Here is a 25,038-nt window from a genome sequence, read left to right as displayed (position 1 = left end):
TAAAGACTTATGTGGGGGTGTGAAATCTACACAAAAGCCAAGATGCAAAAATGTCATTTTTATTGCTCATTTTTGTTTTGGGGGAAATGGTGTTTAGCATTGCCATCTCACATCACGAATGTTCCAAAAACAAGTCTTGGAAGGGGCATTTCTGATTGGAGTTTGCATGTTCTTCCTGTGCATGCACAGGTTCTCATCAGGCACTCCTGAAGTACCTCCCACAGTCCAAAAAAGTGCACAGATGGTGATTTGAAATTATAGAAAAAAAGCAGGGTGGTATCCTTCTTGTAAACAGCCTTACCAAAAGATTGCAAACAAGCATTTCTCTAAAACTGTTTAGCTATTCATTTAATGTTTGCACAAGTAGCACTTGTACATCATAAGTCTCCCACGATGTTACAACAAAATCTTTACAGAGATACACAATATTTACTCTTTTACAATTAATGACCGATTGGCGTTCTAATGATCATGATGTTCACTATAGGAGAACAGTTCAGATGAAGAGCAGCAATCGATCAAAATCTGCTCAGTGTCTCTAACCAGCGCATCAGCTTCATCTGGCATGTTTTTCCTCTTCTGAGTTTCATTTTGATGAAGGCTGGACAGGGAGCCATAACCAAGAGACAGCATACATGCAGAGAGTCAGACAGTAGAACAGAAAGTAGTCTGCCGCTGTCCAGTGTGAGACTGATGGAGGTGGACACAGTACCTCTAACATCAGGCGTAATTCAATACAAGCTACCAAAGCACTTTCTGAATGCCTCAAGGAGAAAAATGTGCATCCTTTCTCTAGAGATGAATGTGCTCAGTAAGCTCTGTCTCTGTCACAAAACTTTAAGTCAAACCTTTCAGAAGAAATTGAAAAAATCCCCCAAAGAGGAAGTCATGATGCAACCAACTTTTCAGAGCTCTCAGAAATACGGTACTACGGTCTGATACGACTTTAGTATCTCAGAAATACTGTTATTTTTAAAAAACATTTTGAAAGCGGAAGAATCTGATTTTGAGCCAGACTCTCACCAAATTGATTTTAAGAAAAGAAAAGTCTTAGAGGCTGCATGCTTGATATTGCTGTTGTGAAGTCATTATCTGTGCTTCCTCCCCGTATTTTTCCTCTTTAAAGCCAGTATCCAGGCAGGCAGAACAGGCCGACGGGCTGGTGCCACCTCCTCTGCGAGTGCCGGCTCTACCTCACACTCCTGCTCTATCACAGAGTCCTCCTCTGCTTCGGAGTCCTCATCTGAGTATGTTGCATTCAGGTCCAGGCACGGAGATGATATGGTCACCACCTCCTCTGAAAAATGAACCCGGCGGTTCTCCTCAACTCGCCTCTGATCCACAGAGATGAATGGAAGAAAGAGAAAACATGAACAAACTTTATAAAATTTCCTCCTGACTTTCATATTTCCTTATCACTTTCATCTCTATGTCTTATATTTGCTGCATGGAACACTGATTATAATCATTTCAATCATTTCGCCACAATGAGTGACATTTTACAGCTGAGTTTGAAAAAAAAAAAAGAAGAAGCAACTTTTTGAAAAAACACCATTTTAAAACGAACTAGTTCCCTAACACAACAGGACAAACTAATAGCATATATTCTGAATTTTGTTGACAGGACACATTCAAAATACTTTGCATTCAAAAACATACAAAGACAAAAAAAGACAATCAATTTGTGACTTCAATTTTTTTTTCTAAATCTCCATCAACATATTTTTCAGCTGTGCTATGGGACAGCAGGGTCAGCAAGATATTCAACATTCTTTTAAATCAACAATGACTGCGTTAGGCATGCTTTTATTTGGTAAAACTATGCTTAAAAATCGCCTGCAATGTGGAATACTCAATGATTCAAATTTACACACCACTGGGAGGCGTTATGATACACAATATCTTACCCTTTTTGTAAGAGTTTCCATTGAGGACTCCTGGAACATGGTGTGTCTGAGGACGCCCCGGGGTGCAGGAGCGAAAGTATTAGACAGAGGTGTAGGATGAGAGTTTAGGGCGTACAAAGGTATGAGGATATCCTGTTGTGTCTGTCCTGATTTATCTATCATGTGGTAGCTGGTTGGGCACGGTGAAGATATGGATCCTGTTGTGAAAAGAGCAACAAACAGAGATCTGATTGACTCCCGAAGAACAACTGCTACAATTGACAGGTTCAGCTCAAAGTATCTGAAATATTAGATTCAAATTGAATTAAGTATAAAAATCCTTTACCTTCTTAGAAGGAGAATTGCATGTGTTGCAGCAACACTAAACTAAAACCAGACTTTTTACAGTGATTTAGATTTAGAGTGTTAAGTTGTTCTCACCTCCATCTGCATCTTCTCCATCACTTATTTTCTGAAGCTGAAGCCTCTCGTCTCTCCTCTCAGCTGACTGATGCTGCCTCTTTCTGCTGGTCTGGACTCTGCTCTTCAGTGCTGAGTTGAACGGATTATCTGCAGGCTGCATTTGAAAACAGAAAACTTTTCAAGCCGATGACACAATCAAATGTTTGAATTTTTTCATTTTTAAGTCAGATTTAAATATTTTACCTCTGTAAACGATGAAGGTCTGAGCCGCAGTGCCAAATCTTTCTCTGCAGACTGCATGTCTGATTGGTTATGACCGTCTTCCATTGGTTCTGATTGGTCGGAATCTCTGTAAACCCACTGTTGTTGTTTTTCTTTTGGAATGTTCATGCTTGGGGATGTGAAAGCATCAGGTGGCGACTGTGCCACTCTGAAGACTGCAGCTGGGGAAGACTCTGTACTCCTGAAGCTCCGGTGATCGCTTACACCTCCAAGTTGATTAGGATTTGGTTGGATTTTGGGCGGGTTCAGCAGCTCCTCTGATGGTTTTGGATTTGTAGAGGTTGCTGAAATGCTGGGGTTTATGAACTTAGCCCACTCTTGACCCCTGACGATCTCCTCCAGTAGGCTGAATGACCCAAGGCCAGTCTCAAAGTCACTGGTACACCTGAAACAGGAGACCATGTAAACTCAGTTTTACACATATGACTCAAAATGACAAATGAATAAGGAGGCTAATCGTTTCTTCGTGTGAAAAAAAGAATATGCCATGACCAAAACCAACATTACAGCCTTAAAGAATTCATCTAAATGTGTGTAGCTTATTTTAATTGTTCAATTCATGTCACTTTTATTTATTTATATTTTTAGAAACAATCGAGGTTGACCAAAGTGCTTCACACAGTAACAATAAATGAAGATGAATGATATAAATAATATGTCATAGAATTAACAGTAGAATCTGCAAGGAAGAGTCAAATTATTTGTTTGTACTTTTATTTTTGAAAACACAGGCCTTGGCATGACAGTGTCAGGATATTTGGTAACTGTAATAAGAATATTGTCAGCCTGTCATTAAATATTCATCTTCAAAGAAAGTCTTGTCTGTGTTTGATGTTGTTTCGTTGTATAGCACGTTATGAAATCTCACAGCACATGCACTTGCATGAAAGTGTGATGGCTGCTGTCAGTGACAGGGGCATGTTTGGCACATTTAAAAAATTTCATAGCTATGACAGGAACTATCTGACATTCCTTTCATTTCTTCGCGATGATGTTCAAGGGAACAAATAAAATAAAGAAAACGTAACTGTGAGAATGTTTAGCAGTGCGGTACTAAAGTGGATGAGTTTGATGAGCTTGTTGTTGATTACCTGAGGCTGCCATCAACAGCATTGTCCTGTGTTTGTGAAGGAAACACTAGGCTGGTACCACTGCTGTCCAGTGAAGGAAAGCTCTGTTCTCCACCTTCATTTGGTGTGTTCATGAGATTATCTGTCATCGGTATCTGGTTTGGGGTTAAAATCTGTGGAATTATCAAATTACAGTTTTACTTTAAGAAACTGGTTCATTATGTCGATTAGAAAACAAATTATTGAAAGTGCACTGCTTACTTGAGTTGGCTGCTCAATCCTCTGCTCGACTCTCCCCTCATCTTCTTTTCCCTTTTTGCCAAAACTCCCTTGCCTGTCCTTCCACCTCTCTTTAATCTTCTGGGTCCATCTTCTCGTTTTAGTCTCAGATGATCGCTGCTTTCTTCTGCTGTTTGTTGGTTTTTGGCTACTCGAGACATCTTTACTCGGTTCCAAGCCTTCAGCGTCTCCATTTCCTGCGTGCAACTTTTTATTCCCTTGACCAGCTGAGTCAGCATTTAAGCTCTTCATGGACAACATGGAAACTTTGGGCGTAAACGTCTGGACCTGATTCTGGTTCAGTCCCATGTTTGAAACAGTATCTGTATCAGGAGGGATGTGCCTTTTCATTGAAAAGCTGCCAAAACTCACCCTATCCCCTTCCGTCCTCTCAACAGATGTGAGATCAGTATCCTTAAGTGATTGAGCAGGAAACAGCTGCTTTGTTCCTGTTGGGATGACCCCCAGCTGTGTGGACTGTCCCAGCACCCTGCTCTGACCCATGTCACCACCGATGCTGACTTTCTGGAAGGGGAAGGAAGTTAGACTCCTGCCAACTTCAGAGCCAGACCATGAGTGCTTTGTTTCACCACATTTGACATCAAAATGACTGTCCACAGCAGGGATTCTGAACTCTTTTGAGTGGATGCCATTAACACCACACACATTTACAGGACTGTTGTTTACTTCTTGGAGGTTGGTTGCTCCTTTCGCATCCTCTTGCCTGAATGTAGAAGCAGTAGATGCAGGTGTTTGCAGGTACGCTTGACCCTCTCTCCCTGGCTGGAGTTTCAGTCTCTGCAGCATGGACTGCAGCAAGGCCTGCGTATCTGTTGGGTGATGTGACTGAGACATCTAGGGACAAAACTTCTACAGATCAAATCCAGATGTCACAGAAACACAAGGGAACAATGTAGTGGATCCAGCTAGACAGGGATGAATTCCACACAGTGTTGTGATTTGTTGAAGTTGGAGAACATGACAGAGGATATTGCCTTACCATTTGTCCAGGTTTTGTTAGGAAGGGGGCTGCTCTCTCTCTTCTTTTTGAATGTTCCAGTCTTTTTCCATCATGCTAACAGTTCCTTATAGCAAATATCAATCCAGGTATGCTCACAGATGCTCCTCCTGCCGATTCATTTCATAGAGTTCTTGCTGTACCTTTACCCCAGTTTGTAATTCTCAAATTTTGCTGCAGAAATCCATCTATCTTTCTGCTGGTTTGGCACAAGGAGCCAAACACAAAACATGTATCTCACTCGTGCCTTCTTGTGTCCTTTAAAAGTCTCTTCTTTTCAGTAAATGTCCGTGGTTTCAGCACACAAAGGTTGGTTTAGTCATGCCTCTTCTTCAGCAGCCACTTACTCCAGCAGTGACGGGAGGAGAGACAGTTCATGGCAGCGTTCCTCAGATCTTACGCACTGAAGCAAACCAACAAGAAAGACCAGTGAGGTAAGATAATTTTGCTTTGACAGCGACACTCCCTCTGTCTCTTGCTATTCGCTCTTCCTTCCTATTTCTGTTTTGCTCTCACACATGTGCAAACACACCCTCTTTCTTGCCACTGTGGTCCATAACTGGTCATTATTGGGAGTTTTTTAGAGAGCAGCTGCTTTTACAGCATATCTTTAGAATGAAAGAAATAAGAAAATGCCTGGTGTCATCTTTAGAATAACAACATTTTATTTAAACTCTCTTAACTATATGAATCTTTTTGTTCATATCTTCTGTTTGATTATCAACAATGTATGACTGCTGCTGCTGTAGGACTTAAGTGTAGAGTGGAGTCCCTGAATTTGAAATTTCACTTAGTTTTTATCTAAAATATTTGCTTATATTTTAACTAGATTTTTCATTTGACACAAAAAAGTTTTAGTTTACTTGTGATCCAATCAGGAAATTTCTAAATCAAACAATCACAACGAGCCTAAAAAAGATCATAGTAATTATCAACTGATGCTGTTTTAAGGTAAATGATGTCATCATTCTTGTACTTGTGTTGTACGTTGTACCTGAACAATGACAATAAAGACATTCTATTCTACTCTATTCTTCTGGCAGGCTTTAAAACCAGTCAGACTGCTGGTAAAGCTCCGTACAGTGCACTCAGCTGTTTAAAGCTAAACAGTTTTGGATTGCTCTGCGGAAATCTAAGGTCGTTATGGACAGATCAAAAGTGATTGTGCACAAAATGCCCCCAAAGTTGTCAGCATGTCTAAATGGTCTAAATGTTGTATCAATTTAAGCAGAAGGATGGTAAGTTGTGATAGTAGAAAAATTAATTCACATAGCTGAAAAAAGACTTCCTGAGCAATCTGTAACTGGCACCACTTTTACTACTTAAGTTGACCTGTTATGTTATTTATCTGACGTTTAAAAAAAAGGACTGAAAAAACTAATCAACAAAGTATTGCATGTTGTGTTTTTAAGCGTGCTTAACATCATCCACTATAAGAGGCAAAAGTTACAAAAGACCCTACTTGTACCTACTACTATCATTCAGAACAGCATTAACCGTAAATATTGCCCCATTTTATTGATAGACGTTAATAAAGCAATACGTTTCAATGCGCATGCGCTTCAGAAAAAACTCCCACAAAAGATTAAATTCTTGCCTCTCTGATTGGTCCAAATTGCGGAAGCAGGTACAGCGACGTAAACAACGCGAGGCTCAGTTAAATTGTCGCTCAGTTACGGCATTTTAAAATTTCAAATACAGCCACAAATAAATTATGTTTTCCATTAGAGGGTTTATGCTCCGCCTGCAAACCTTTGAAACCCACCTGGTTCACGTCATGTTGATGTACAGCTGCTAGTTTTGGTTAACTTTTAGTCAAGTTTGCTAACTTAACGGATTAGTTAGTTTGCAGAAATGCAGTGTGTCGTGACGGGAGGAAACGTGAAAGGTAGCAGACATGTCCCGCCGGTTCAACTCTGTCTTTTGCTAAAACACAAGCATTTCATGTTGGTAATAATTTTATTTTTATATATACGTGTGTGTCCGTGCACGCGCGCATCTGTACCGTCCAGTGTTGGCCAAAGCCATCCATTCTCTGTCCAGGATCGGCGATGAGCTGTATGTGGAGCCTCAGGAAGATGGGGTGAGCTGTTCTGATGCTTTCAGATAAACCAACACTTCCTCCTGCTATGCACAGTTTGGTAGCTTCCTGTTGCTGCACACTTTACGTCAATGAATGGTGCTGATTTGATATTTTTTCTCTCTTGTAGCTGGCCTTGCGGTCTGTGAACTCCTCTCGGTCGGCGTATGCTTGCTTCCTGTTCGCACCACTCTTCTTCAGCAGGTGCAGACTCTTGTGCGACTTAGAGTGAGTCAGTGAACATCACATTAATGCAAAGAGTTAAGGCAACTTCTCCTCATGTTTCATGTGCAGATACTCCATTCCAACTGGCCTCAACTTCCGCTGCAAGATGGCAATAAAGGTGTGAAACACAGAGATGAGCCGTGACAGATGTTTCCAGTTGTTTTATTGTCTTCTGCGTCAGCTGTTGCCAAACTTCATTTGTTTTGTAGACAACTCCAATGTCAATCACAAGAGTTCAAGTACTCTTTGACCCATATCTCTCTTTTGTGAGTCAATTGAAGTCATCTTTCCCACACAAGACATTTTTAGTCTGTTCCTAGAAATGTTTTTTTAACTCTCTTTTCTTCTCTTGTCAGTAATTTGCACGTGTGCAGTCACAGTGCCTCTTAGAGAGGCAATGAGGGATGTTTTGACCATTTCTCCATCACATCTTGCCGTCTGTTTAGCTCTCTTATTTATGTGCAATTACAGCTGGCTATAATATTGTGTTACAACAGTTTTGATGATTCAAGCTTCTAAGTACATGCTACTGTACAGTAATTACACCAAAGATGAGCAAATTTATGTATGTGTCTTATTCCTTCACTTAAGAAATATCTGGACAACTTACCAATGCACAATTGAGATTTTCTTCACATGTGTCATAGCTGTGTTACTACATAGTCCTCATAAAGAAACCTCTTGGCAGATTGAGTGCTATCTATTAGGAGTTTGAATACTCATGCTGATGACTCCTGATCAAAATGATTAATAGCAGAGAGATCAAGAACTAAGTGAAGCCAAGACTAGTGAAGTTATATTTGCCTTTTAATGCTATCTGTCCTGTTGTGCAACAGCTAGAAACTTGTGGTTATATGTTATATGTGTGAGCTGTTCTTCAAAACCTCTGAACTTCCTTCTTGTTACACTTGTAAATAATGTTGCAGAGTAAAATATTACTATTTGAGTTTAAAATAAGCCATGTACATGTCGAGTTTGTCCTGTAATTACGACATATGACAACTCAGAATATGTCACTGCATATTAATGTAATCAGTATCCCTTCTTTGTTATATTGTTATTGTTAGAGTGTGCAGGCTGTGTTCAGATCTCTAGCGACTTTGGAAAAGACGGTGGAAAAGTGTCGCATCGAGCTGGATGAACAGAAGGACCGTCTCACCTTCACTCTGCACTGCAAACACGGTAACTTGACTTAACTTCCATCTTAGAGAGTTCATAACACTTTACAGGGATGATGTCAGGGTTACATTCAGTTTATACTGGCACAATTTATTATTGTATTAAATGCCTTCTACTCCACTTTGTGTCCTTGTTTTCTCTGCAGGCCTTTTGAAGACACATAACCTGTCTTACCAGGACAGTGAAAGCTTACAAGCAGTGTTTGATAAGGACAGCTGTGCCAATGCATTCCGAGCCCAGCCTAGGTCTGTAAAATCGGTCTTCAAATAAAAGTATTTATAGTCTGTCTTTTGATTTCCTTGTGGCTGATGTTCGAACAGAGTGTCCTTTGTAACTCTTGGGAGTGTAGTTTCAGACCACAGTTTCCAAATAACAAACAATGCCTTTTAATTGGGCTGAAATAGAAAGATTTAGTTTTGTTTTCCTTTATTCTCAGGCTGCTGGTGGACACAGTCGTGCACTTCCCTCCGTCTCTGGAAGAAGTGACTCTGACAGTGAGTGATGAACGAATGTGGGTCAGGAACCATGTAGAGGATGAAGCAGGTGACGGGACCCGACAGCCCCATCAAGTTGGCTGTAACAGAATATAACTGTATGAAGTTTATTTAAAAGCAGAAAGGACTTTTAATTTTAACGTTTGGTTTTGCTTCCTCTTAACTTTTCCTCCTTCTCAGAGCGGTCCAAGGCCATGCTGACGGAGCTGTGTCTGGCTTCAGATGAGTTTGAACATTTTGCTGTCAGAGCTCACAACAGCATCACGTTTTGTCTGAAGGAGCTACGGGTGAGACGAGCGACAGTGGGGAAGAATTACAGATTAGACAGGTGGAAGAGGGCTGGGTTATTGTCCAGAGAGTGAGAGATGCTGACTGCTCGTAATGAAGTTACGGGTTTCCCTCTTCCAGGGTTTGCTGTTGTTTGCGGAGGCCACTGGTCTACCTGTTTCTTTGTATTTTGATGAGCCAGGCAGGTGAGCCAACTCATTTTCAACTTGTATAATTCTAACTGTGTATTGACATGTACATTTATGAGGTTTTGTGTTCGTGTGCCAGCCCGGCGGTGCTCTCAGTAACTGACAGCGTCCTGGAGGGTGACTTTGTGCTGGCCACGCTTTCGGAGGATTCAAATCTTCGTGAAAACAACAGCAGAGGGTAAACAAAGCACACTGAATGATGAAGACTTCTGTGGAAAGCCCTTGAGCAGGCTGGGTTCTTTTCTTTTCTTTGAAATATTGAGGTCGTCGGTTGGTTTTACAAAATTCCAGTGATGGAACTGAATGATATTCAAACTATTTTCACCCAATAGCCTCTTAATTTCAGTGACAGACAGGAAGTCATCAACATTAACCAACGATGCCACCTGGTGGATGATCTGTACGTAATTTAGTGCAATTGTGTTTAAGACTTCCTAATGGAAACTTTCAGCAACAGGCAGCCCACCCCCCCTATTTGCTTAATATGAATCACATTTACAGTGTTTAGAAATACAGCTTGTGGGATGTATGGTGCTGTCAGACCTTCCGTGCGATCAATGTGTCTCACCGTAGGCATTAATTAGGCAACTGAGTTTTCAGTTTAGGTATTTTCCACCCCACCTTATTCCAACCATTTCTCATCTTTATCCGAAATGTCAAAAGCAATTTTAGTCAGCATGTGAACTTTGGCAGTCTGGTGAGGAACTGTCTGACTTGCTGGATGTCAGTGAATCAACATAGTGGGTGTCATTCATAAGCATTCACTCATTTGTTCTCATGGAAATATTTCTTTGACACTAAATCGCTTTCAAGATGAGCGACTGCATCATCTCAGCTGAGGTTTTCCATGTCTTGGAGCCTGGAAATGTGGAGGTCTAATACTGACAATTCTTTTGATAAACAGCCTACATGCCAAGGACAGCAAAACAACACTTATTTACTCCACAGTAATGTCCTCCAGCTAATATTGGTGTGCAAATCGGTGCATCAACATTACACCAGTTTGAGCATCTTGAGTATATTTCCACTGCATGGTGTTTAATTCAGGACCTGGTAGTTTCAGTAATTACCACAGATACGTGCACTGCACCAGGCCCATCTATCACCAACCCACCCACACCCTCATTAGCTGTGCCCATAAGTTCAAAACTACCGACTGTTTTTGGGTCTCATTGAAGAGGGTAATTATTAATACAAAGTATCAATCAGCTGTTGGCACAGTTTTAGACTGAGCTATTTCTGGAATTTCATGTTTCACGTTCATGAAATACACAAGCACTTGTCCACAGAACACAGGTCAACACAGCGCTGTGTTACAGCAGTGTTTGATGCATTCCATCCCTGTGAAGACTTTTGGTAGATGTGTCAGTCTAATTTAGCAACCTCTCTGAAGAGACAACCACAAACACCCTTCTGGGATCTTTGATCCAGGGTCGATGTCAGAAAATCCAGCTCAGCATGAGGCTACAAACACAAGCTGTGAATGTTTGTGCTCTTCATTCTCATTTTGTTACACCAACTGTCTCGTGCACTCCTCAGAACACACACACAGCCACCACCCCCTCCTGATGACTTCATGAATGATGACATAGACTCCTACCTGATCGCCATGGATACCAGTATTGCACCAGGCCCATCTACCACCAACCCAGCCACATCCTCATTAGCTGTGTCCACAAGTTCAAAACCAGCCAATCACAGGGCAACAGTGCACAGCGAGGAGGAGGAGGAAGAAGAGGTAGATGAAGATTTTGACAAGCCTCCAAACAAGAAGGTATGGTTTAGTTTTCACAGGTAAAGAGGCCGCATTTTCAAGGGGTGGGGTCCTTAACCTTTTCCCTTGAAACAAATAGCAGATTTAATCAAAAACATTTCTCCGTCTTTTGGGAGAAGTGCAGACCAGAATAAGATGTTGCAGACAAAAAAAAAAAAGATTGAGGCCCACTTGCATATGAGATCATGCTGTTATTTTTATTTTGTCGTACAAAATATATTTTTTAAATCCCTTCATGTGTGAAATGACTTATCAGGTATTAAAGCACAAACATCCATTGAGCAAAATCATTAAGTCAGAGGTGGCACTTAGAGCACAGTACAGTACAGTAAGTGTAAAACTAAAAAGTGAATACAGTAAGACTTCATCTAGTCTGATCTAATTGAAAACATTGAGCAAGTTTACATGACAGTAGTGAAATATTTAGTTGTCATCAACCAGACTTTTTGAAATGGATATCAGCATGTTAGTCTATCCAAAATTGCAGAAAAACGCCCGGACAATACAGTTGGGAGTCGAATCACTACGCATTTATATGCACAACTCAAATTAAATGGGTCTAGGTGCCTCACAGACACTCCAAGGTCCCATCTTTTTGTAAAAAACAGTAAAGTACAAGTGTGTATCATTACAACCAGATACCCAATAAAGCTGCTCTCATTCTCATATCTGGAAATTCTGAATAGAAAATCAACCCAGAAACACACGACGTCTCAAATCACCTTTGCTTAAAGATCTTCCAGACTGTCACTCTGCTCTAATATAATCCTGAATTTCTAACAGAAGCATCATCTGACAAAATCACCATTCAAGTCACCTAAAGACGGCGTCTGTGCTGTGAACTCGGACATACTTACACGTATGATGATCTCCCACAGAGAAACGGAAGAATGCCCTCAACATTTTTCCTACAGTTCAGTGCCCGGCTCCAGCTGTAACCAGGGCTCAGCTTAGCTCTGCATGTAACTGCTTATTAAACGGTGCAATCAGAGACCCCCCGAGGTCTCTGATTAGTGCTTTATATAAGCATTCTTGCACTGTCTTTGTATACCCTACATAGCAGCTTCTGTTGAGAACAGTTTTTAGGAGATGTGTCGCACACAGCACAGGCTATTTCTCATTCCTCGTGGTTGTTTGAACTCAACTCAGGTGAACTAATTGCATGATATCAGGCTTTTGTTCTCGATTTGAAAGGCCACAATGTGCACTCATTCCAGGGTCAAATATCTCAATATCTGGTTTCTTCTCGTGTGCTAATCCTCTCATGGGATAATACTTATTTTCAAAGTTCTTTAAACATCTCTTTTGAGGGTAGAATGAATTTAAGTATATTTGTTTATAGACTGTCATGTGTGGGGCAACGAATTACAAGCCCAAAACTGCTCAAACCTACAAGGCTGTTGCATATTATCTTGAGGATTTTTGCCTCTCGTTTCAAAAGTCTCCTATTGACAGTTCAGTTAACAGTGGTGTATCTGTACAACAAGTCAGCAATCACTTGGCTGTCTGCATCCTAATGTTAAGATAAAGTCCAGTTTTGTAATTTCTTGTGTTTTCCTCTCACAGTTCCGCTCCCTCTTCTTTGGCTCGGTACTTCCTCCGTCTCCTCAGACGAGCACACAGCCGGTTACAACTCAAGAAGTGCTGGCCAGTGACAGCGAGGATGACACTGAAGCAGGGTGACAGTCAGAAACATAGACAGACCTGGCTGTGGATGATTGGGAGAGCACTGTTACACCACCTGGAGTACTTGAAATTGAACAAATGGACGTTTTGGACTCTGCTTTTCATTTGTGCAAATCTGACACGGACCTGCTTTGACATACAGAGGCCGGTACTTTATACTGCATTCCAATCACTGGATTGTAATGTTCAAGGCGGACTTAAAATCCGGGATTATGTGAAACAGAAACAAGAAGCACTTCCATGTTTATGGTTTGGATTCGGTGCAGTTTGTAATGCACATGCAGGATTTAAGTCCCACCAAATAAAACAAACTTATTTTCAACGTATGCGAACACCATTTATTATTTACATGTCAAAATGTTCAATGTAAACCAGTGTGAAGCTCAAACCAGTACCTCGACAAGAGCAATGACGCCTGAACTGAAATCAGATTAAATCATCAAAAGAAAGTTTCAGCGTAAGAGGAAGAATATTTAAGTGTCTGTGAGCCAGTTGCTGCCGGGTGAGTGGTGTCATCGCGAGATTTCTCTTTCTGCACTTGAAAACTTTTCCCCCTTGTCTGTGGTTTCCTTCTCTCCTTCTCCTTCCCTTTCTCCTGCTCCTTCTCCTTCTTCCTTTTCAACCTTTCCTCCTCTTTCTCCCGTCTTTCTCGCTCCCTCCGCTTCCTCCTCCTCTCCCTGGAGCTCAGCTTCCCTTCTCCCACGTCCTCAACTGGTTTCCCTGTTCCATCGCTGAAGTCTTGAATTAAGATTTGGGGCACCTGCATTTTGGCCGTCCCCTTTGCCTTGGTGTTTTTGGACTGCTCTCCTCTCAGTCTGCGTAAGAGACCGAAGCGCTTAGGGTTGTCGGGCTGCTGCTCCGGCTGCACTGACGTATCCTCCGTTGCCTCCGCAGGAGCTGTTGTGGTAACTGCTCGAGGTTGTGGCTCTGGATCGTTGGGGCTGAATTGAGGTCGGTTAGTTTTCGGTGGGATGGTGAACAGATCTTCAGAAAGCCTACGTGCTAACCTGGAACCACGTGAGGTGGAGGACTTGCGCACACAGAAATCACCAGAGGACCTGCTGCTGCAGCGTCCAGAGGTTTGCTCCAGACTGCTGTCGTGAGGCTCAGACTGACCTTTGGTAAAGGGAGACTCTTCGACTTGGGCTTGTGTGTTACTGAGTGGATCGTCTGTTGGTTCAGTAGACTTGAACACATCGTCTTCTGCTGTATTTCCTTGAGCATTTTCTGAGCTCCCTGCCTCCTCCACAGCACCCGTAGCGGCATCGTCTGTTGATTGTTTGGGTGCTTGTGTCTCGGAGGAGCTTTCTTTCTCTGAACTCATCTGTTCAGGCTCATTGCTGTGGTTCAGTGCTTCATCCTGTGTTGAAAAGTCTGCGGTCTCCTCGTTTGTTTCTATTTGTGTTTGCGCTGCGTTTGTTTGATCACATACACATGCTTCACCGTGTGTCTCGGTGCGTACTGTCTCAGCTATTTCTTCTTTTTCCTGCACAGATTCAGCTACTATTGCTCCAACTGATTTGTCCTTTGTGTCGTCTGCAGCTGCTATTTTAGCCTCAGTCTGCGTATCTGCTACTAAGTCCGAGTCCTCTTTTTGTTGGAGGCATTCGGGTGAAGACGGTACAGTTGTCGCTTCCACTGTCTTTGCTTCTGCCTCTGAATCTATGCGTTGCTCTGAGTCCGTTTGTGTTATACTGGCATTCAGTTCGTCCTGCGCAGCTACATTTTCCTCTGCTTCTCGAGTCTCTGCCAGTACATCAGTTTCCGTATTTGTCTGAGTGTGCGACTCTTCTTTCTTTTCTGTTTCGGCTGATGACTCCGTGTTGTCGTTTTTCTCCTCGGACAGATCTTCCTCGGTCTCTGTGATCACTTCTTTCTCTTCCTGTTGGGTGTCAGTTGTAGGGTCTTGGTTGTCGAGAGTTGAATCTTTAACATCTCTGTCTGTCTCTGGATCCAGACTCGTCTCACTTGTTGTCTCTGAAGCCTCTGTAACTGTGTTCACCAGCACCTGTTGTGCATTTTCACTTTCCATGCCCGCCTCTGGTTTCATGTCAGCTTGTATTGTCAGCTCTTCCCTTGAATCAGCAGTTACTTGTATCCCCACCTCCCCATCTGCTGCCTCTCCCCTTGTCTTAGTGTGATTATCATCTGTATCACTTGTATGCTCACGGTCTGTCACAGGTTTCTCTGTCTCTTCATCTGTGTCTTGAACCTCACTTTCCTGGGCGGTGCTTTTATGACTTTGTTCCTCCAGGACTTGTGATTGGCTCACAGTGTCCAGCTTTCCGTCCTGCTCACAGGGAGGCATGAGCTCTGAGGGCCGGAGAACATTTTCAACAGTGTCCTCTTTCACTGGACACGGATTTGTTTCCTCTCTCGGTTCTAAAAGCATTTTACTTTCTGCTGTCTCTTTGAGTTGACTTTCATTTCCAGTCTGTTTTTCTGCTGTTACTATTTCTTCTGTGTGCTCTGTTGGCGTGTTTTGGGTTTCCAGTTCCTCTTGATTTTCCTCCTGTTCAGTTTCTTCTGTTAGCTTCAACTCCTCCTTTATTTCGTGTCCCTCTGAAATTACATTCTCCTCCTGGACGCCCTTCACGTTCTTAAGATCTAAACTATTCCAGCTCTTCCAGTCGTCCTTTGCTCCCATTGAAAGATGCCTCACAACTTTTTTCCCACCTTCCCAATCACCAGTGTTCACTTTTCCTCCTTTCTTCCACCTCTTGTGAAGGAGGGATGGTGACAGCGAAAGAGTGGAGGCAGAGCGAGCCAGGGGGACTGACAGGTTCCCTTTTTCCCTTTCTTTTCTTTCTCGTTCTTCTATATTCTGTTGAGCTTTCGCCCATGCCATCCGGTATCCATGGCAGCGACCTCCGGGGTCAAAGGTGGATGAGGGTCTGTCTTTCCTCCACTTTTTTAGCTCCTTCTCTGTTCGCCTCTCCAGGTCTTTGGATGAGAGAGGCACCGAACACACCTGAAATGACAACAAAACCGTGGTCTGATATTTGTTTAACTCTAAATTTCAGAATTTGGGGTGGCCAAACAAAAGAAGAATAAACAGTGCGTCTTAGTTTGGCAGCTTTTTCTGAAAGATACTGGCATATTTAAATTTTTTAGTAAATGTGACGGCGAGCACCGTTAAACTTGCTGGTCTGTTACTGAAAATGCAAGAAAAGTTTATTTAGAAAAAAAGATGCTAAAAAAAAAAAAAGGTACAAAGCCCTCCTGTCGAAGATTGTGTGTATTTTATTTCCACCTCAAATTTACCTCAGCTATGAAAGCATTATCTTCCTCCTGGACTTCTTCCCTGACACCCCTCAGCCTCTCCAGAGTCTCCATCTGGCCCTGACACTGCTTCCTCTGCTCGGCCCGACCCAGCACCCGGCGCACCAGCACCACCGCCACCTGGAGCAGCACCCTTACACCTGTACGGCAGCAGAGGAGGAGGAGGTGTGAGACACAGACAGCACAACTTTTTCTTTATCCTCCAGCTGATGTGACTTGAAACCTGAGAAAGACTACAGGAGACCAGAATTATGCTATTCAAATTATTAGTGGGTTGTTTGATGTTTAGACTCACCGTAACAAAAGAAGAGGTCCCAGACTCTGAGAAGTGTGTTGAACGGCAGGTGACGTGTGAACAGACACATCAGCCAGTCGGTGGCAAACATGAGCGGCTCCACTCCGTGCTGCTGTAGGTGTTTGTGTGCAGCAGGGCACGTCTTCTTCAAAACCCAGGTCATCATGGCCGCATCAAACAAGACTCCCTCCTGTACGACACACCACAGCACGCTCAGACAGGAGCCACTCAGCAGACACTCTAACTATATGACTCATTGTAGCTTTAGTCAGTCTCTGAGGTCAACGAAAATCCCTCTCCAGATTGAACTTACAGGCTAACATGTGAATGGTCTCTGACAGGGTCAAAAAGCTTGAATGAGCTCACCAGCAGAGGGCTGTAGTATCCAGGCAGGTACTGCTCACTGATCTGAACCAAGCACCAGAAAGCCTCCTGCCCGTGGTAAAACAATGGGGAAAATGAGGTGCCATTAGAACTCAACATTTATGACATTTATTGTCAGGGTGCAAGGTTATTACAATCATTATGGCAATGAAAAGGTGTAAGCAATGCGACTGAACGCAGGAGGTAAAAAAAACGTAACTATTTCAGCAGTTAGATTAACAAACAGTGTTACAGAAATACTGTCAGAAAGGGGCTTTGATTCTTTATCAATTTATTCTATTCATGTGTTCCATCCATCCTTCAATTTTCTATACCCATTGTATCCAATTCAGAGTCGGGGGTGGGGCAGGAGCCTATCCCAGCTGGCACTGAGCGAAAGGCAGGGTGCACCCTTTAAACTATTACACCACAAAGGTGCACCCGAGAGAGCGCTCAAAATGTGATCAAGTAAAAAAAAAAGCAAACATGAGGGAGTGTAACTGGTAACTATCAGACCTGAAGGGAACAATGAGAAGCTGTCAGTTTAGCCTGGATGGCTTCATAAGAAAAAAAAAAACAATACGCCATTCATCTAGAGCTGTTATTTCCAAAGTCTGGGACAGTAGGCCTCCCCTCAGATGAAATTTGGGGAAAAAAAACTTCTCACCACTTTTTTATTCTTGTTAAATTTCTGGATGCCTATTGCATCATAGCAAGTGAGCCAAGATAGCCACATATTGCTCACAGACTGCTCTAAATACATAAATCAGGTGTTCTATGGTGTTTATTGGTTTCTGATTAGTTTATTATTAGTACATTTTCACAAAACCAATGCATCTGAGTCATTCGCTCAGATCATAACATTGATTACTTGCAATTTTGTGTAATATTTCCTAATCTCCATTCACCGAGTCTACACCTAAAGCTGAGTAGAGCACCGCTGGGGAGGCTGGCTTCACACAATGAAAATCAATGATCTAGATTTATTTTTGCTGTCACATCAGAAGAATGTTATCGGTCACTACCTCAGCAGGCATGTTCATAAGCAGCACTGCAGCCACTGGCCCCTGTGCCTGGCAGTAACCCTCCTCTGGCTGGTACTGAGTGTAAGCTTTCAACACCCGGAACAAACCACGCTGCCTGCACACACACACACATTTATTAACCACACATAAACACACACACACACACAAAAAAAAAAAACTTAGGCAAGTGTAATTAAGGTCAAACGTTTTGTCTATTATTCTACTATTGGATCAAAAACCTTTGATTCTGCACCAAGAAAGAAAGAAATTAATTTTATTAATATGAGCTAGAAGCAGTTATCGAAGACTGAAGCATGTGTATGACTGTTCTGTAGCAATCAGCTCATGGACAAAAACTAATTGTAGAAACTAGCCTACCCGTGACCGTCCTTGGAGAGGAACATCTCATGGAAAGGAAACTGTCGGTCCAAGTCTCTTTCAATTATATCCACCCAGCTCTGTAGACCAGGCTGCGAGTCCAGAGACTAAAATCATGGGGCAGAGATCTTTACAAGTCAGTGCTGGGAAAATCCAATATTCACCCTGTTTTGTGACCAATTACACAGCATTCTTTGCAACAAAGCTGTTGGTGGTTACCAGAAAGCATGTACCACAATGAGAATGTGAAATGCTTCTTGCCTCATAGGTGTTTTTGTTTTGCTTCATTCTGTCAGAAGCTCCACACAGCAGAGGCCAGCACTTTGCTCGGAGCGAGGCTGGGATTCCTTTCTGACACTGCACCTTGACCTGCAGGGGAATCACAGACCCAGGATCAGCTCTAAGAGGCCGTTCACATTGTGACTTAAGATAAAAGATAAAAAATGAATAAATACAATGATATGCAATCTGTATTGTTTCCTGTGAGAGTGTGTCAGGAAATCAGGAGCCCAAACTGAATGTATTTCAGCCATGTCACCCTGCCCCCCCAGATCATTATGTGAATAGATTTCTGTAAGTTAGTGGTGACACACCTTACTGCTCTTCTTCACTAAGATGCGGTCCCATTGCCCCATGATGTTGATCCACTTGGCCTCCCGCTGTCTGACAAGCTCAGGGGAAGGACCCACAATCCTGATGAAAGATGGCACACAAAGCACCCAGCGAATATTTACAGTTTCACTTGCTTGACCAAAAACACTAAAAGTCACTTCACTCGAGGCCTTTAAGTCAGAGTGCAGTGTTGCTGCATGCACTTTGCGTGCTGTCATTACTGCACAGAAACGCAGAGCTTCGAAAAACAAGACAGGAAACAGGAAAACCACATGTTTGCAGTTTGGTGTCTCCATGGTAACAGGTCAGGATGTTATCAGTGTGGAAGGTGGGAAGATGACAGGTAGCTTTTTGTTCAGCCTGTCTTATTCTGATTTGACGCAACTTCTGTCGGGATTTCTGTTCCAGTGCTTGTTAGCGTTCATGTAAATGCAATTTACTCATTCTGGTTGTGAGGACTGGGTAAATCATTGAAAACATTGCTATGTCACTAAGGTGGTGCGATGCTACAATAGTGTTGTTGTTTTTTTTCACACTAATGATATAAATGATCTGATAAACTGCTAAAACCTGCTCACTGGCTGTCTTTAGACTGCATTCTATTAATCAATCGCCTGGGTGGCTCTTCGCGTTGGATGCAGAAGCTGTGTCTCTTTACCCTAGTGGTCTTCGGATATATGGCCTCTTTAGAACTTCCTGGTCTTGCCAAGGAAGTAAATAACTCGTTTTTCTCTGCAAGCCCCTCGTAGGTAGTTTTAGTTCTCTGCTTATGAAAAACTCTTTCAGCTCTCGGGGAAAGCTTTACCAACTTTACTGGATTAACTGTACCACACTGAGCATGTTATTAACATAATAACTTGAAGTGATAAGTGTTAAATCGTCAGATCAGAGAACACGTGCACATATTCGATTTTTGGTTTTTATGGTTTTCTTAGTAGGTTGAAACCATTTCAGAAGCATTCAAATAGAACTTGAAAGATATTTAAGGTGGATGGTAAAGTTGCACTTACAATTTTTAAATGTTTTTTATACAACTGAGAATTTCTGAACTGAGTAATCTAACAGAACCCCTCATTTACCTTTCGACCATTTTACCTCACTAAATAAAATGACTGACAAGAGACTGAAAACATAAGAACCTGTGGACATTGTTTTCTAAATGAGGCTGGCAATATTGTGACGGTACATGCATGCATGGATGTACTCACCCAGCTGTTGATCCATTGGTCAGAATAAAGCCAAACCGGTCTGTCTCTGGTTCCAAGCTGACCTCTGAACCTGCATCTGATCCAGAGCTGTCCTCTTCACTGGGGTTCCTCTGGGCTTGGTTCAATGGATTCAACATCTTCCTGAGACACTAGAAGAGGCTCTCATCATCCACTACTTAACCGCTTATGCCTGAATATGAGAGTGCAAGGCAGCTGTGAGTCTTGGTGAGTAATATTCAGTCATCTAAAAAACAGTAGTCATCGAATTCTAGCTTATCTCCTCTACGTACTTGGGACAAGGTTGTGACATCTGCTGGCTCAGTTTTCAGTATAACTTCCTGCTACTTGACCAGAAAGCTAAAGCTAGTAATATATATATATATCAATACCTTTTACATTTCCTCCATCTGTCGGTTGCCGAAGAGGTGAAGTGTAAGATCCTCCACTGATGGAAGAGGAAGACAAACTTCCTGTCTCTTTCTTGCTCATTTTCTCACTTGTTGATCCACACCCTCACCCCGCCTCTATCTGTCACCTAAACAGTAAATCATCATCCGTCTGACAACCAGTATGGAGTAATCTTTTTCTTTTTTTTTTAAATACAGTCTGTAAATAGTTGTGCAAGATATAGTCAAATATGATTCACCAAACATGGCACACACGATGAATATTTGAGAGGAGTTTTGTGTTATTTCAAGTGCATCATCTTGCGTGGGTGAACAGCTTTGTTACGTTTGAACCTTTTAGGGAAATACTGCAACTGTGCTGAGCCAAATGTATTATGTACAAAGTGTAACATGTCAAAGGTCGCAGTAGTGTTTCAATATCACAGCTAAGACTGAAAGGGGGATTAACGAGGCGCTGTGAATGCATCGTAAATACAACTGCGTAGATCAAGGACCGTTACCTACTTATTGTTCATCGGATATTTGTGTCAAGGTAAGTACCGTAAAATATGACCGCTGTTGACGACTGTTTTAGATTTGATAAATACGAACCATTTTGAGTAAATGACCTTTATGTTTGAATCCTACCAAATTGCCCTAAGAGAACTAGGAATGTTAGTGAAGTTTGTGAATGTTGTATTAGCTAATAAAGGGCAACATTTTGGTACTGCGAACACGTCTCATCTGACGAAAGAAATGCAATTTAACCAAGTAAATGTACTAAGGGACTAAATTGCTACGTTTTGGATATAGAGCCTTCTTATTATTAATGGTTATTTTAGGGATGCGTTCATGGCAGTCGTACAGAACAAATGTAGGAATCCAAAAGTAAGCAACAAACACCCACTCTTGTTTGACTAAAGAAAAAAAAAAGCTAAATCTGTCATTTAGATTCGGCTTTTCTATTTGAAATTGTTACATAGTTTATAATGGTCCAACAATACGGTAACAATCAAATAAAGCACATAAATGGGAAAACCAAAGATGCTCAGGTTCTTCCATTTTTCTGGCGTCCCCTGAATGCAGCAAATCGTATACGTAATAACGGGGATTTGGAGCGCCAGATTAAAGCACGGCTGTTCCCTACCGGCAGGCTCTCTTCCGTACAGTCCTCTGTTGCTTTTAAAGTAGAGCACTTCAGCGTTGCCACATTGAGAAACTTGTTTGTCTATTCTGAGCTCTTTTTTTCCCTGCTCAGATGTCTGCTGCACTGAGTCTGCGTCTTCTTCACTGCTACTCAAAGCAAGGTACTGAGCCACGTGCTGTTAACACATAATATTTACCCTCGCAGAATTATGCATGCTCACATCTCATTTGTCTCTCCAGGCGCATTTGGATCTGGCCCGAGTGTGTGTGTCACGCGCACAATCAGCGTCAGTGCGCAGAGGGACGGCTATAGTAAGTGCTGCTTCCACATACAGATGAATGGAAGCGTCTAACAGCGTATCTGTTCACATACTTATGTCTTTATTTCTCTGGCAGAGTATGTAAATGCCCAGGAGCTGCCGACTGACCTAAGATCCATCACTGATCGGGCTGCCACAACCCTCCTTTGGACTGAGCTCTTTAGAGGTCGGATTTAATGTGATTTCTGTGCATATGGCCTGATTCATGCATAGAGTTACAGCTAAAGCCTGGTGATATCCTGCATTTTTCTTATTATTACGATCATCTCTCACAAGAGGACCAACAGATTCAGAGGCATGCATTTTAAACGACAACCAAGTATTGACCAGGCAAAACTGATTTGTAGGTTATGTGTTTTACTGGGTGACACGTCCCTGCATCATAATGGAGACAGCCCCAGTAGTAGTCGTTTTCTGGAAGCGCCTGCTGTTATTTGGTCTATTTTGATTTACAGCTGATCCCCTTCGCTTGTTTTGACTTCATCCAATCTCTATTGGCAGCTAATCAAGTTTCCAGCCTGCTAAAAAAAAAAAGAAAAAAAAGTGCAGCACCAAACTGTTTTAAGGAAAATATAACAATTTCAGAATGAAGCCGAGTGCCACAGACAGGACCACGGATGGACTGATTTAGTGTTAGTTTCTAAATATTCTGTGCATGAGGAAAATATTATATTACAGAGACCTCACTATTGTCCCATGATTCTGTCGTTCGCCCCTTATTTACTCTTTGGCAACATGTCCTCGCAGGTTTGGCAATGACCATGAGTTACCTGTTTCGCGAACCCGCCACCATCAACTACCCATTTGAGAAGGGCCCTCTGTCGCCACGCTTCCGTGGAGAGCACGCCCTCCGCCGATACCCCAACGGAGAGGAGCGCTGCATCGCCTGTAAACTGTGTGAGGCTGTCTGCCCTGCTCAGGTGAACACAAACAGACACAGGTTTCATGTCTTAAAGATAGAGTCAAATCACAAATACGGTTGCATTGAATTTGCCACCTGGATTTCCATCCATTTTCTATACCGACAGTCCGTTAATCAGGTAGCGGGTGGGCTGGAGCCTATCCCAGCAGTCATCGGGCGAAAGGCAGTCCACCTGGATTTATCTAAATTAATAAGAGCGTCCCATCAGAAACGTACCTCGGTAATTAATATGATTCAACTGGCATCAAGGTAAGTTTCTCATTCCTTAACCCACAAGGACCCTGAGCCTAAGCGACAAAGGCATTCTTTTAGCTCTTAAGCCTGGAGCGACACACATTTTTAAGACACATTAACTGGAAATTTCGATAAAAAGTGAGGATTTCGCCTTTCAATTTTTTTCCACTTTCTTCAGAGCCTGAGCTATGAAACGTTTTAGTGGATAGTTTGAAGTTTTGGAGGGCTGGTTTAAACAAATCAACTGGTCGGAATGTTAATCGACCACGTTGGAAGGCTGGAAACGAAGTCGCTTTGTTTCTTTGGTCTGCATCGAGGAAACCAAAGAATTAAGGAGACTGCTGAAACTACTGAATTGTGTTGAGGACTGTTCAATGCATTGTTCAGATCTGGAGGTTGAGTGGTGAAGCATCATCTTACTTAGAGGAACAAATGCAGTTGGAAGAAAAAGCTTGAATGCCTGAGATCAGAGTATTGGGACATAACTGTTGCGTTGGTGTGTAGCTTAAGAAAACCTTAAGTTTGCTACAGAGTATAAAGGTTGGACTCAGAAGTAATGGCAAAAAGGTCATGCAATCTTATAAATAGAGAGTTGTGGACACTTTAGGGTAAGCAGACTGCAGATGAAGTGCTGCACCCATCATGACTACTGCCTACAGTACCAGCATGAAGGGGCAGAGTTAAGATCAAGGGTTGCTTATTGGTCAGGTCTCCTCTCAGGAACATTATGTGCCAAAAAAAAGAGGTCAGCTGACCACTTGAATATATTGAAGGGAAAATTTTTTGCATTGTTAGATTTTTTTTCTCTTTTCTTTTTGTTCCCTGACAGTACAGAAATATTCCAATATGACATTTGGGCACAGATTGTAAAAGAGAGGCTCAGGGAGCTGGAGGGCATATCTTTCACACTAGGATTAGCCACCAGAGATCAGACCTTAACCTCACTGAGAGGCTTGAGGATGCGCCGGATAAGGCAAGGCAATGTCTGCCTCTCTCATCATCAATGTAAGCATAAGCTTAACGATATGGCCACCGTAAATGCTAAAGGTGAGCCCTCAAGATATTTGGATTTTTCACTTTTTTTTTTTTTGCCAGGTAGTATATGTAGCAAAGAATATATGCAGAGATGTCCGGCAACATTGCTACGACAGTCTTTTTGAAACCATAAACACAGAGAATATGGAGTCCTCAGATCTTTTAAAGCACAAATGTCTAGACAAGTAATTTACCTGCTACGGTGGATGTTCCAAAATTGTTTTCTGCCCGTCCTGCCTGAACTCTGTCTTTGCTTTTCCTCCCTACGTTGAGCGCAGGCCATTACTATTGAGGCTGAAACTCGAGCTGATGGCAGCAGGAGAACCACCCGCTATGACATCGACATGACCAAGTGCATCTACTGTGGTTTCTGCCAGGAAGCCTGTCCAGTCGACGCCATTGTTGAGGTGGAGTAGCCGTACAAACGGCTATATTTTTGTGTCAGAGGAACTTTTTGTAAACAAGGTCATCGCGCTGCATTCACTTTTAACGTCACTTTCCTCTCGATCTCTCCCTCAGGGTCCAAACTTTGAGTTCTCCACAGAGACCCACGAGGAGCTGTTGTACAACAAGGAAAAGCTGCTCAACAATGGGGACCGATGGGAGGCTGAGATAGCAGCCAACATACAGGCAGACTACCTATACAGATAGAATGATGCATCTGTCTACTCCCTGTAAAGATACTTAAAAACGACATATCGTGCTTATATGCATTAAAGAAGTTATGGCTTGTAGCAGAAACTGAGCAGCGAAGCCTTGCAGCCACACGTTCTGCCCACAGAACTCAGGGCAAATATGAAAACGCACAAATTGTTTGTCTTGTGTTTCAAAGAAGGGCAATAGTGACCTTTTTTGGGTTGAATTTGCACAGTTTTTACGCACAGTCTGAGAGACCATTTACTGTGACACTTTAAAGCGTGTCTTTGTCTGATTGTACGGGCTGAATGTTTATGAGAGAGT

At 42.4% G+C, this 25,038-nt stretch overlaps 4 protein-coding genes across 5 annotated transcripts; 2 read left to right on the top strand and 2 right to left on the bottom strand.

The window, feature by feature from the left end:
• Window positions 1-808: 808 nt before the first annotated feature.
• Window positions 809-7,049, bottom strand: LOC140318042 (uncharacterized). The gene is made up of 7 exons (XM_072395651.1): window positions 6,964-7,049; window positions 3,923-5,361; window positions 3,683-3,834; window positions 2,553-2,976; window positions 2,328-2,463; window positions 1,908-2,104; window positions 809-1,334 (listed from the first exon to the last, which is right to left on the bottom strand). The coding sequence occupies exons 2-7, from the start codon at window positions 4,793-4,795 to the stop codon at window positions 1,089-1,091; spliced, it is 2,028 nt and encodes a 675-aa protein (XP_072251752.1). The 5' UTR covers window positions 4,796-5,361; window positions 6,964-7,049; the 3' UTR covers window positions 809-1,088.
• On the top strand, window positions 6,567-13,191 carry rad9a (RAD9 checkpoint clamp component A). 2 transcript variants are annotated; one of them, XM_072395653.1, is made up of 12 exons: window positions 6,567-6,846; window positions 7,002-7,041; window positions 7,169-7,242; window positions 7,333-7,381; window positions 8,331-8,445; window positions 8,588-8,687; window positions 8,879-8,985; window positions 9,117-9,223; window positions 9,345-9,409; window positions 9,492-9,590; window positions 10,952-11,186; window positions 12,753-13,191. In XM_072395653.1, exons 4-12 carry the CDS (start codon window positions 7,370-7,372, stop codon window positions 12,867-12,869), a joined length of 957 nt encoding a protein of 318 aa, XP_072251754.1. In that variant the 5' UTR covers window positions 6,567-6,846; window positions 7,002-7,041; window positions 7,169-7,242; window positions 7,333-7,369; the 3' UTR covers window positions 12,870-13,191. The 2 variants fall into 2 exon arrangements, with proteins under 2 accessions (XP_072251754.1, XP_072251753.1); XM_072395652.1 differs by having other exon boundaries at window positions 6,971-7,041.
• On the bottom strand, window positions 13,101-19,436 carry tbc1d10c (TBC1 domain family, member 10C). Its single transcript, XM_072395654.1, has 8 exons — window positions 18,809-19,436; window positions 18,477-18,584; window positions 18,216-18,322; window positions 17,838-17,952; window positions 16,816-16,881; window positions 16,450-16,639; window positions 16,137-16,294; window positions 13,101-15,843 (listed from the first exon to the last, which is right to left on the bottom strand). The coding sequence occupies exons 1-8, from the start codon at window positions 19,121-19,123 to the stop codon at window positions 13,312-13,314; spliced, it is 3,591 nt and encodes a 1,196-aa protein (XP_072251755.1). The 5' UTR covers window positions 19,124-19,436; the 3' UTR covers window positions 13,101-13,311.
• A 1,351-nt stretch (window positions 19,437-20,787) lies between these two features.
• Window positions 20,788-24,901, top strand: ndufs8b (NADH:ubiquinone oxidoreductase core subunit S8b). The gene is made up of 7 exons (XM_072395657.1): window positions 20,788-20,974; window positions 21,680-21,728; window positions 21,808-21,879; window positions 21,964-22,053; window positions 22,635-22,807; window positions 24,357-24,485; window positions 24,598-24,901. The coding sequence occupies exons 1-7, from the start codon at window positions 20,903-20,905 to the stop codon at window positions 24,727-24,729; spliced, it is 717 nt and encodes a 238-aa protein (XP_072251758.1). The 5' UTR covers window positions 20,788-20,902; the 3' UTR covers window positions 24,730-24,901.
• Window positions 24,902-25,038: the final 137 nt, after the last annotated feature.

Source organism: Leuresthes tenuis, unplaced genomic scaffold (genome assembly GCF_036924035.1).
Source record: "Leuresthes tenuis unplaced genomic scaffold, fLeuTen1.0.hap1 SCAF_11, whole genome shotgun sequence".
In the NCBI taxonomy this organism is placed as follows: Eukaryota; Metazoa; Chordata; class Actinopteri; order Atheriniformes; family Atherinopsidae; genus Leuresthes; species Leuresthes tenuis.
This window is presented reverse-complemented; position numbering and strand designations above follow the sequence as displayed.